Source organism: Vulpes lagopus, chromosome 11 (assembly GCF_018345385.1).
Source record: "Vulpes lagopus strain Blue_001 chromosome 11, ASM1834538v1, whole genome shotgun sequence".
NCBI classification, from domain to species: Eukaryota; Metazoa; Chordata; class Mammalia; order Carnivora; family Canidae; genus Vulpes; species Vulpes lagopus.
In genome coordinates, this window is record NC_054834.1 from 70,243,565 (window position 1) to 70,256,454 (window position 12,890).

Sequence of the window (12,890 nt, forward strand, 5' to 3'; positions counted from 1 at the left end):
TGATTATTGTGTGAAGTGAAGCACTGGCACGTTTCCGCGATGTTGTGATGAAGGTGAAAAGATCGCTCTTAATTAGATTAAAAACATTTTTTTCTTCCTCTGTAATTTTGCCTTGAAAATCAAGGACACTTTTTTGTTTTCTTCATCCAAAGACCTCCAGAAACTCTCCTCCCCACCTCTCCAGAGGTTTCTTGGGAATGTCCTGTGAGCTCAACTCTTGGAGAAGACAGTGCTGAGCCCAGATTCCATTGTATATTAACGTTTCCCGGGGCTGTTCTTGCTGCCGGGAACCGGCCCCTGGAACCGTGGCTTGGGAGGCTCGGACAGGGACTTCCTGGACCACGGGGACCCCAGAGGGTCGCAGAGCTGTGGGGGTGGCCATGTGGCTCCCTTTCTGCTTCCTGTGCTCGCTCAGGGCTGCCCCTGGCCCGCAGTGTCACCGCCTGTCCCCCCCACCAGCGCCCCCGCTTTCAAGCCCCCTCTCGGGCCACAGGTCCGTGTGCGCTGGAGCCAGGGGGTCCTGCTGCGAGGGGAGGTGCAGGATGCAGGTCCTTGGTGCTCTCTGCTCAGGGAGAGGGTGTGTGTGGAAAGCCCAGGGCCCCCAGGACTGGCCAGGGTTCCCAGGGTTGCCCCTGCCCTCGACTTCTACGTCGCGGCCCTGCTGCTGTCAAATGCGTGTGCACATCCTCGACCGGACATGACACCCGGCACGTTCCAGCGTTGGCGCCCATCACCTCCTTGTGCGGGGTGCAGATGAGGCCTCAGCAAAGAGTCAGGGGAGCCGGCCACCGGCCCTCATCCCCCCCTGCCCCTCGCCTCCCCGAGCACATCTGACCTTGACTCCCCGGGTCCGTTGCTCCGGGCTCATGCCTCACCCCCTGTTGGTCACACACATTCCTGAGGACTCTCTTGGTAACACGTGATGGAACCCCAAACTCAGATGAGCTGAAGCACAAAGGGACATTTTTTGGCTCTACATCTGGACCCAGCTGTTCCAGACACAGCTGGACCCCGGAGCCGGGATGAGCTCGCTCGCTTGTTCTCACTCCCCCTACCCGCCCTGCTCCCTCTCCCCCTGTGCCCCGGGGACGGGGAGGGGGCGGCTGTAGCCTCAGGCAGCCCCTGCCCAGGGGACAAGACAGCCACCAGCTCAGCCAGCCAGCAGACAGAGCTGTCTCCTTCCCCCACGGTTCCCGCCAGAGCCTGGGGCCAGGTTCTCCTGTGCCCCAACCAGGGATGAGCTTCCTCAGACCTGCCTCTGTGCCTCCCAAGGCCAGTCCCGGGCCACAGGCCCTTTTTCGGGGACAGCCCGTGGATCCCTGAACCCTGTAGCCTGGGAGTGGGGAGGGGGCAGCTCCCTAAGGACGATTCAAGAGGCCGCTCCCAAAGCCAGGCCTGGCCGCCAGGCGGGCAAAAACAACAGGTGTCCACTCGAGCAAGGTATTTTCCGAGCGGAACTGGGTGCCAGCTGTGAATATACATTCTCGCTCCGCTCCTCGCCCCTGTTCCTGGCAGCTGTTGTGGGAATGGCTTTTACACTCTCTGTCCGTGCCCCTTACTTCTCGCCTCTGAGTGGAGACACAGGTGGCGGCCCGGCCGCGCTGGCTCGGGGTCTGTGAGCCGGGCACAGGCAGCTGGCACGGGCCCGGGGCCACGGCTCAGCGATGTCACGCAGGGTCTGGCTGCAGCTGTCCGGATGCCCTGGGGAGGGGGTTCTCCTTCACGCTGCAGGATCCGCGGGGCTTTGGCAAATCCACTGAGAGGGGTGGATTTCTTGTAGGGGGGGGCTCTCACTTGGGAAGGACAGGGGCAGCTTCTGTCTATCCCTATGGGACGGGCCGGCCTAGGGAATGCGCCTGTGCCTGAGCCTGAGGGCCCGGAGGGAGGGGGAGGCGGGAGGCAGGAGGCGAGGGTCCCAGGCGCACAGGAGCCCCAGGCCCAGGCAGGGCCAGCTCTGCCGAGGACTCGAGGACTCGGGTTACACCTGGGGGATTACACAGGATTTTCATCAGTCACAAGGGGAGGTGGGGGAGGTTACCAGGGAGACTCTCCCCAGGGTGGAGGGCAGGGGGCTCAGGGGCAGGGGGAGGGCGGGCCAGAGCCAGACCACCGCTGACTTGCTGCTGGAGGCCCGGCCTCGTCTGTGTGACCCGGGGCACAGCTTTTCACCCTCCTGAATCTCACTCTGCTCATCTAAAAGCAGGGATCAGAGCTGCCACCCCGTGGGGCTGATGTGACAGTGAAGTGGGGTCACACTTGAAGCAGCAGAGGGGAACTGGGAGGCCTCCTCCTGCATCTGGGGGGAGCCAGGTGTGCCCCAGAGTCGGGGTGACCCAGCCTCACCATGCGAGCAAGGGGGAGGCATGAGAAGCCTGGGACATGGGAGCCGACCCTGCTGGGAATGAGGCCCTGGACGTGTGCATGGGCAGCCGGGCCCCAAGGGGGATGCTCCCCATGGGTGGGGGACCAAAGGGCACAGGGTGCCCCAGAGGGCAGGGTTTGTGGGGCCAAATGAAGACAGGCGAGGCACAGACCTAGGACACCCACAAACCGTTCCTCCCCAATGTGCAAAGGTGTCGTCCGGGCTAGAAAACACGGACACCAGAAGGAAGGACGTGAAAATCACCCACCACCTATGCACCCAAACCCAGGCACAGTGAGCGTCACCATCTCTCCACCCAAACCCAGGCGGAGTTAGCATTTTGGTCTATTTCCTTCCAGTCTTTTTTCTGTGCCCGTATTTTTTTTGTAAGAAAATTTAAATTGCCCTCTTGAGCAGGGCTGCCGGCTGGGAAGGAAGCTGCTGTGCTGTTCGGTTCTGTTCTCCGGAGGGAGGGCGAGGCTTGGCAGCCGGTGTCGCCAGCTGTGCCGGTCGCCACGCCAGAGGCCACGCTCGCCATCCCAGACCTCCCATTTTCCTAGAAAACAAAATTGTTTTGTTCTGCCCTGAAAACTTAGGCCCAGATTCCGGCCTCGACAAGGCAAAGGCAGCCAAGGAATGAAAGTGTCAGAACACTGGGACCGTCTTAATGAAAGTGTGACTTCCTTGTCACCAGGACACCGCGCTCCCTGCCCCAGGGTCCGGCCCTCCTGGGAGCCGGGTGTCCGGATGCGCCGCCCTGGTGGGTCCACCGTAGGCTAGGTCTGCTCTGTAGCTGGGAGGCCGGGGCTGTGGGTTGCCTCGTCACATGTTGGGCTCCTGGGAGGTTGGGGGGGGGCGACAAGCCAGCCCTCCTGAGACCTGGCAATCGCCCCCACGCCCAAGCCTGAAGGGGGCGGCGTGCCGCTGTATCCACGGAGGGTCCAAGGCCCCCCGCCGCAGAATCAGGGAGGTGGGAGGTGGGAGGTGGGAGGTGGTCTGCGGCCCTGGCCACTGCCTACCTGTGGCGGGGGAGGCAGACCTCACAGTCTCTGACACAGACACCGGGCAGGGCAGCGCCGTTCCTTTCGGTCTGGAAAAACACACCTGTGGAACCCCTCTGCCCCTCGCTGCGGGGCCCCTCGTGCTGTTCCCAGGATTAAACCAAACAGCACACATTCTTCTCTGGCAGGTGCAAGCCCCACCCGCTCTGGGCAGCCAACTGATGTGCACATTTTAATTTCCTAAAACACCAGGGCTGGGCCTTTCTCAGGGGTCAGGTGGCTCACCCTTGGCCTACAGGCTTTAGAGATGGCACTTGTCATCTCGGGTGTTTAGAAAGCAGCCCCACTTTCCAGCCACCCTCCTGCCCTTCTTTCCTTCTGTATACAAGTGATGCAGACATAAAAATATGTATTTGTGTTCTTTTTCCTTTCTTTCTTTCTTTTTTTTTTTTTTGAAAGAACATTTGAATCCTGGACGAAGTTTTAGCTCTGTCACTTGACAACTGTATAATATAACCCAGGGTACTTGAATCTCAGCCCCGAGTCTCTAAAATGGGGGCGGTAAATGCTCTCGCCAGGTCCCAGGCCTGCGAGCCTTTGACTGTACTTGCATTCTTCGAGGCTTACCGGTCACTTTCCTGCGCTCTCTGGGAATGTCACGGGCAGAGAGCCTCCTCTCGGAGCCCTTCTCCCGAGTGTGACTAAGTCATGTCTGTGCGGTTTCCTGCTGGAAGTCTGCCCCTCACCCCCACGGGCCGTGAAATCCCTGCGTTTATTTACATCTCCCTGATTGCTAGTCAGGAACAACACCTTTGCACATGTTCTTCGGCCATTTGGATCCCTCTTTGCCGACCTGCTTCTTTGTCGCCCGTTTTCCATTGCACTGTTGGTGGTTTTCTTACTGATTTGCAGGATTTCTTCCGATTTTGTGGGTACTCGTCCTCTGTGGTCGTCTGTTTATTCCTGGAGGTGGTGTTTGCCCATTAGGTCTTGATTTTAGTGCCCTTGACTCGGTCAGTCTTTTCCTGTATGAATATTGTTTAAGTTTCAGGAAAACCTTCCAAACTCTGAGCTCATGAAGATAATTCTTCTAGATTCAGTTCTAACGGCTTTCGAGTTTTGCTTTTCTTCGTAAGTCTTCAATGGCCCGGAATGCCAAGAATGAATTTTTGGTGCATGGCGTGAGGGTCCAAGCCTAACGTTTTTCCCATGTGGACAGCCAGCTGTCCCCGAACACTCTCCCCCACCCTGTACTGGCCACCTCGGATACGCAGCAAGCGTCCCCGTGCACGTGGGCTATTTCCGAAGGCGCCACCCTGTCCTGCTGGCCGGCTGCCTCTCTTCGTATCGGCGGCACCCCATCTCAGGGGCCATGGCTTCGCAAGAAGTGCCGGTGTCTGGTAGAACCAGGCTCCTAGCTCACTGTTCTTCAAGAATATTGTTGATTCTTGACTTTTTGCATTTCCGGATCAATTTTAGAATCAGGTGCCAGGTTCCAACACACAAACGTTAGGATTTCTATCAAGGTTTGAGGAGACTCTTCACTTTCAGTCTTCAACTCAGAGCAACAAAAGTATTTTTCTCCACTTTGTTAGGTTATGTCTTCTTGAATGGCTCTCATCAAGGCTTTATCATTTCTCCTTAGGGTTCTTGTATATCCTTCATTAGACACTGAAGAATTTTCTGTACTATTGTATAGAGGGTTTGTTTGTTTGTTTTTTATTTAGGGTTGTTTGTTGTTGTTTTTTTACTTTTGTTTTCAAAATACTTGTTTTGATGTACAGGAGGGGCAAAATAGTTTAGAGCATCCTGTATATCTTTTACCAGCTTCCCCTACTGTCAGCACTGTATATAACCACAGTGTAATTACTAAAACTAAGAAATCCACATTGCAGCAACAGTGTTATTAAGCTACAGTTTAGTCCATTCATTTGGATCTCCCCAGTTTAACTACTACTGTCCTTTGTTTCAAGATCCATCAATTACAGTTGCATGTACACTTATATTTGGCGGGTCTCAGAGTCTTTTCTGATCTGCGAAATCTCCTCCTCGGGCCTTCTTTGCTTTCCATGACCTTGACACTTGTGAGGACGACCGGTTGGGTGTCAGTGTCCCACAGTTGGGTTTGTCTGGTATCTCAGGGTAACACTGGGGTTATGGGTTTGTGGGGAGCAGAAGCGAGGTGCTTTGCCCCCTCTATCTCATCAGGATTCATGACATCAACACGATTTGTCACTGGTGCTGCTAGCCTTGACCCGCTGAGGCTGTGTCAGATTATTCCACCATCAAGTTACTGGTTTCCCCTTTCCAAAGCCGCCTCATGGAAGCGGTCCCTGAGTCTGCCTCAAGGGGAGGGGCCTTGTGTTCTGCCTTCTGCGGGACAGGGTGTGAAAGAGTCAGTGGACATAGGTTAAAACCACCACAGGGAGGAAGGGAGACCTGAGGGGAGATGCTTTGAAGTTTCTCCTTCAAGTTCCACCTACTGATTTGAGCATTCATCCATGGAAGATTTGTCCCTCTCTTCCAGTTATTTAGTCGTTAGTTTATATCAATATGGACTCAGGAAAACTTAGGTTTTGAGCTATAATTCGATACTACCATTATTTATTTTGTTGCTCAAATTGTTCTGGCTTTGGCCCCTGAATTGAGAGTCCTTTGGGGTAGGTTCCTGTGTCCACTTGACATATCCCCCATCCATTTTGTATATTTATTTTTTGACCATTCTCTTCCTTTTGAGCACTAAACAGTACTTTGGGCTCCTTGTATTTTCTCTGCCCGAGTCCTAGAATCATCGTCATTCAGCCAGAGAGCCCTGCTTCCTTTGACTGGAAAATGAATGGTTCTTAGAAACCAGGATCTGGCACTGGGTGTGCTTGTTACTCCCAGGTTGTCACTGCTTCTAAGGCCTCCCAGAGGATGGAGTGAGGAAGTATATGAATGTCCATAACCCAAGCACACACATGTATCTGTATTTATAGCTGCATCTGCAGTAAGCTAAATACAAGTTCATATAGAAATTTCTGGCCACAGGGTTCATTTGTACCCACCCCCATCATACACACTGTGTTTGCTACTGTATTTCTCTGACGTGAGAAAACTGGCTCCCATTATCTATATTTATTTACTTACTTGTTTAACATGTGTACATGTAGTTCCCTTCCGAAAAACAACATTACCAACTTGAGCACTGTGTTTATGACAGTCAAAAGATGGTTTCCTAAAGCTTAGTAGGCCACCTCCTTCTTCCCCTTCTTTCCGTGCTATACGGTACTATGTCATACATTCATAGCGCAGAATTCACTTTTCACAGTCTGCTTTCATTCCTAGGATCCTCCAACAGGCTGGTTGATTTTTTTTTTTAAGTTTGCATCCAGTAAAATTCATGCTTGGAGATATACAGTTCTGCGGGTTTTGACAAATGCCTGGATTCACGTATCCACCACCAGAACATCATAGAGAGAAGTTCCACAGCCCTAGAAATTCCCCCGTGTAACCCTTTGGAAGTCAAATACTCCCCCTCCCATAAACACTAGCAGCCATTGATCTGTTTTATGTCCTTGTAGTTCTGCCTTTTCAGAATGTCATATAAATGGAATCATATAATATGTAGCCTTTTACATCTGGCTTCTTTCACTGCTTAGCAAAATGCATTTGAGAGTCACCCATGTTGCTCCATGAATTATTAGTTCATTTCTTTTGATTGCGGGGTGGTGTTCCATTGTATGGATAGAGCACAGTTCGTTTACCCATTCACTTACTACTGAGGGATGTCTTAGCTCTTTCCAGCTTTTGGCGACCATGAATGAAGTTGCTATTCATGTTTATGTACAGGTTTTTATGAAGATAAATTTTTGATTCATTTGGGTAAATATGTGGGAGGAGGACCACTGGGTCTCACCTCCAGTGCACATTTATAAGAAGCTGCTGAACTTTGTTCCAACATGGCCATAGCATTGTGCATCCCCGCCAGCAGCCTGTGAGTTTCAATTGCTCCATGTCCTCGTGAGTGCGTGGTATTGTCAGGCTTCAGGTTTTGTTTCTTCACAAAATATAGCCATTCCAGTAAAGGTCTCATGGTCACTCACTGTAGATTTACCTTGCATTTCCCTAACAACTACTAATGTTGATTGAACTGAGAATCTTTCTATGTACTTGCTTGTAATCCATTTCTTAAATTGGGTTGGTGGCCTTTCCTGCTGTCAAGTTATACGAGTTCTTTATATATGCTAGATACAAGTCCTCGACCAAATAGGAGATGTGGAAACATCTTCAAGTCTGTAGCTTATTTCTGCTTCCCTTAGCACTGTCTTTTGCAGAGCTAGTGCCTTAATTTTGATGAAGTCCAATTTGTTAATTTTTTCCTCTCACTGACCGAGCTTGTAGTGTTGTACTTCAAAACTCATGGCCAAATCCAAGATCCAGAGATATTTTTCTGCGTCTTCCTCAAGAAGTTTTATATTTTATGTTTTATGTTAGTTTCTGAAGATTGTATACAGTACTTCTACATTTTCAGATCGTTGATTAATGCACATAATGTTAGGCATAAATGCTAAATGTATAAAAATTTACACACACAACATTCATACATTTAGATCACAAGTAAATTTAAAAAATGGTTGTATTACTTTGAAGTGGGAAAATCTTCCTTTTTCATAAAGCAAAAGATAGGCATATCACTTTCGACACATAAAACATTTTCTACGATAAAAACAACCATACTGAAGGCTACTGGGGAAGATATCTGTGCCTTACATGACCAAAGGCTAATAATATCTTTAGTATATAAACAGTTCCTACAAGCTGACAAGCAAAAAAGAGCAAAAGGTATGAACAGGCAATTCTGCAAGAGAGTGCAAACAGCCCCCGAGCCAGAAAAGGCCCTTGGCACAAAAGGAAAAACAGCACCCTTGTCTTTATCCATGCCTGGCAGGCCCTGGGAAGGGTGCCAGCAGCAGGTTTGGGCATGAACATGAGGAAGCTGTCACATTCACATGCTGCTGTGAGGTCTGGATTGCTACAACTAATTGGGAAAACAATTAAAGTTACCTAGGGAGCACCCTCTCGCCTGGCCCCAGTGTCAGGTTTTCATATAATAGGTGGCGCATCATTGCCTTAAAGTCGTGGCTTAAAGCTCATGGAGCCTCGGGATCTATCAGCCACGGAATGGCTTAGTGACCTTAGCCATTGGTGTAAACCACGGACTATCATCCAACTACCAAAACAGAGATCCACATCTGTGGAAGAATGAGATGACAAGAACAGAGCTGTCTCACCTGGTATCAGCTGTTATGATGAGCTGAGGGATGAGCCAGGAATCCATTTGGCAGTTGACACGGGTGACCTTGCAGGAGGAGGGCCTTCATGAATCTTTGAGTTGTTTCGCTTTTTACAATGAGTACTTGCTTCTTTTAAAATATAAACTTTAAATGAAGAAAAGAAAACTTAGTCCAAATTGAAAATCGGGGCGGGGGGGTCAGCCTGGCATATATCCTTATCAGCCCCAAGCACCATCACCAGGTTGTTGGGGGTGAGCCCAGGAAGCTGGACACCACATCAGCAGCTGGGGCCAGAGAATTCCTGCACCCCTTGGAGTATGGGTGGCAGGTGTGGCACTGTGGCACTTCGGGTCTTCGCCGAAGCCTGAGAGCGATGGCATGGTGGCAGGAGTCAGTGTCTCACCAGACCAGGGCTGATCAGCTGTGTTTTACTGTTGACCTGAATGTCAGGTGTGAGCCTGGGGACAGGCCTGGCCACCTGAGCTCAGCTCGGGTGACCCTCACCCTGCGGAGGTGTCACAGGCCTGCTGCTCCTCAGCCTTTGAGATCTCAGGCTCATGGGGGCTTTTAATGGATCCTTGGGGCGGAAGCTTCACGGACCATCCCCACTCATCACCCAGCTCTGTGTGCGGAGGTCTTGTCAGTTTGTGGGAAGGTTCAGGGCATGCCAGTCCGTCCTCAGCTGGGGTGGTAGGTTGGGGTGGGCATCAGAGCCCAGCTCTGGCTGGTCCCACGCCCCCTGCCCCATCAAGCCTTCCACGGAGGCCTAATGTACTGCCCCACGCCTCTCCCCACAGTGAAGAAGAGCCCCATGCTGCTGGAGGTGAGCACAGCCCACTTCATGAGAACCAACAGCTTCGCCGAGGACCTGGACCTCGAGGGGGAGACGCTATTGGCGCCCATCACCCATGTGTCACAGTGAGTGCCCGTGCGCCCGCCCAGGATGGGCTGGAGGGGTGTGGGGCGCGCGGGGGCCACTTCCGGGCCCGGCCCTGGGCCTCCTCACTTGCCGCCTGCCCTCGGCAACCTGGGGCGGCTTGCTGCCAGGGGCCGGACCCAGTGCCTGGGCACCGAGCGGGGAGGAGCGCCCAGGCATCGCCCGCCAAGTCTGGGAACATGATCCTCTTGTTTTGACTTATGGAAAACCAAACTGATCATTTTCCACTTGTTTGTGTGCCTTGAGCGTCTGAGAAGATTGTCTTTCTCTCTCCTCGCCCCCCCGCCCCCCAAAAAAGAGACGACTTTGTTTTCGAGCGTTTCCCCGTAGAACCCCGGCCAAAGCCACGGGGCAGATGCCGAGCGCCGGCTGCCAGTTGCCGCTGCTGTCCTCAGGGGCTCCTTCAGGTGGAGGAAATGGCTGATTCTCCACGCCTTCCAGTTGGCCTTCCCCCGAGGCACAGCTGGCCTGGGACGCGCGCCCGGCCTCCCCCGCCATCGCAGCACCGCCAGGCCAATCCCCAGGGCCCCGCCGTGGTGTGACTCCCTTGCGAGCTGTGACTCAGTGCTCCCAGCAGGGGCACCCAGTGTGACCGAGTGCTGGGGTCAGTGGGGCACTCGGGCCCGTTCCGGCCACCGCCCCACGGGGCTTCCCCCGCGATCAGACAGGCGCTCCTCTCAGCCCCACCCGGAGTCCCTCGCTGACGCGCTCCCCTCTCCACGGACCCGTCTCTGAAGGGTGTTTTCATTCTCTGGGGGTCTCAGAGTCCTCGTGGGCCGTGTGTGCCTTTGTCACCCTGTGCCCTGGGTCGGTGGCCTTTGCCTCTCAGGTGACCGGGGACGTTGGGACCCGGTGGGGGCTGCTCATGCGGGACAGGCAGGGTCGCGTAGCCAGAATGAGAGAAAGATGGGACTGGCTCAGGATGGAGCTGTGATGAGGCAGGACTCGTGGGCCATCTTTCCAGGCCCCCAGGCTTCGGGGGCGCTGGGCAGCACCCCGTAGTTGGAGGCTTGGTGGGAGCACCTTGTCCTCGTGGACACGGCCCTGGGGTGGGCTGCTGGGCTCCCACCCATCCTGGAGGGGATGCGACAGGCTTGCTGGATGCGTGGCAGGAGCCGAGGCGCGCACAGGGAAATCAGGCGGGCTGTGCGGGGCAGGCCCGCACCCCAGGCAGAGTGGGGGGGACCTCTGTGGCGGAGGCCTTTACAGAGTCCAGGGCGCGACAGAGACCACAGAGTGCAGTTCTGCAGCTGGCGCTGTGGGCGGCACAGGTGCAGTGCCCACTCAGAGTGAGGACAGCCCGAGCCCACTGGGGGCCATGGCCCAGGGGCAGGTGGACTCCTCCCGGACCTCCCTGTACCTGCCACCCCTTCGGGTCCCCAGGGTCACTGTCCTGCCGGAGCCCATTCTCCTGTATTCTCTTGGCTGTGGCCCAGCCCCTTGAACACACACGCAGGGAGTCCCACCCTGGAAGGACAGGGCCACTACCACCATCCACCCAGCCAGGTGCTGAGGTCTCTCCAGCTCCCTGGCCCTGCAAGACCCTCACAGAGGAGCCCAGGGTGAGGGTGATGAAAGACTCGGGTCCCAGGTGGCTCTGTAGCCGAGGCCCCAATTGTCACCCCTTTGGAGGTGAGGGCCATCGGCGGCCCTGGCATGAGCACTCACCAAGTGTCCTGGGGCCACAGGCTGCCCACCTGCTCCGAGAGCCCAGGAGGCTGCCCACACCAGCAAGACTGGATCATCCGGACGCTAAGCCGTGTCTCCTCCAGGACTGTGACCCTAGGCTTGTGGGATCCGGGGGCATCAGCGTCCTAAATGCCGGCTGTGGATCTTACCAGGCTGGCGCCCCCAGAGAGGCAGGTTGGCTGCGGGGAGGTGTCTGCCGTCAGGCCCAGTGCCGTCGGGGCCTGTACCACAGTCGTCAGCCAGCCAGGTCCCCAGGCTAGAACTTCTAGGGCTTCTCCCAGCAGAGCCATCCAGAAGCAGTAGCTGGATGTGAAGCCCCTGGGAAGGGGGAAGGGGTCCAGGTGTTGTACTTGGGTCATGGTGGGGCTGGGAGCAAGGAGCCAGAGGGGCAGCAAAGGGGCCACCTCATGGCATCGTGGTCCGGTCAGGGCATAGTCAAGGCTGAGCTGGCAGGGGACCTGCACCAACATGTCCTCAGTACAGGGTACCATGCCTCAGGGAGCCCCAGTGGGGAGAGTAGGGTGGAGTCTCACTGAGAGGTTTCGGGGTCCAGGACCTCGGCACTGCTGGGGCTATAAGCTGGACAGAGGCCCCAACCTACCCTGACTGTTAGAAGAGGGGGCTCCGGTGGGCACCGTGCCCGCCCTGTGTACCGGTGCTGGGGCTGCGTGCCTCCACCGCCAGCCGGCCCTCCTGGTGATCGGTGCCCCTAAATAAATTTGGCTCCGGCGGCTCAGGGACACTACTATCGACTGCCCGGCCCTGCGGGCCCAGCACGGGGAGTAGACGCCCACGCCCCGGTGTGTGTGCTAGGGCAGGGGTGCACACGGGGGTCTCACAGGGGGCAGAGTGGGTGGGAAGCAGTTACTGAAAAACAGATTCATTTTTCTTCAGCATTTTACTGAGGTTAAGTGTATTACCATGTTGGGTCAGTTCCAGAATTCAAATTAAAAGCATAAATAAAGACACATTTTGTTTCCATCTCAAGCTCTCCCCACCCGCTGGGCCCCAGGGAGGTGAGGTCACTGCAGCCTTGATTACGGGAAGGTCCCTGGGGCTGGGCGAAGCTCCTCTTTCCGGGGCCTGCTGGCCATTGGTGGGGCAAGGGGTGGGGGCCCGGGGGCCGGTGAGCAGGCCCCGCGCAAACTAGGGAATCGCTGGGACACAGCGGGCTGGGGAGGCGGCGTGGTCCTGGCGCTGTAAGCAAGCCCCACCCCCATCCCCATGCAGCCCTGGGGCCCCCACACAGCTCCGGGGAGCTGGGCCACGGCCTGACACACCTTTCAGGCAGAAGTCTGCCTCGAGCTTCTGCACCTGCGTCCCCTACTCAGAGCCTTGCCACAGGGCTTCCAAGGGGCAAGTGTGAGGTAGAGGTAAGGTAGAGGTAGAGGGGCATCCAGGGTAACAGGGGGACCGGGGGAGCCCCCTGGTGGGCTCCTGCCCCCTGGGGGCCCCTGGCGGGACTGTGGGAAGGAAGGGCCACTGCTGTGTGCATGCCCATGCCTCACACATGGCATCCCCATCTGAGACGGCCTTGTCACTCACAGAGGCTGGCTGTGTCATCCTCAGCTCGGGGAGGCCCAGGCCACGTGCTCTGGCTGTCAGGGCCTCCGTACCAGCTCCCT

At 55.2% G+C, this 12,890-nt stretch overlaps 1 protein-coding gene across 2 annotated transcripts in view; it reads left to right on the forward strand.

The window, feature by feature from the left end:
- The window catches only part of KCNQ1 (potassium voltage-gated channel subfamily Q member 1), a 323,781-nt gene that overhangs the window by 141,110 nt on the left and 169,781 nt on the right, over positions 1-12,890 (forward strand). For both annotated transcript variants that reach the window (XM_041722996.1, XM_041722995.1), the window contains exon 11: positions 9,437-9,557. In XM_041722996.1, coding sequence (XP_041578930.1) covers positions 9,437-9,557 — 121 coding nt within the window. The remainder of the gene's footprint in view (positions 1-9,436; positions 9,558-12,890) is intronic.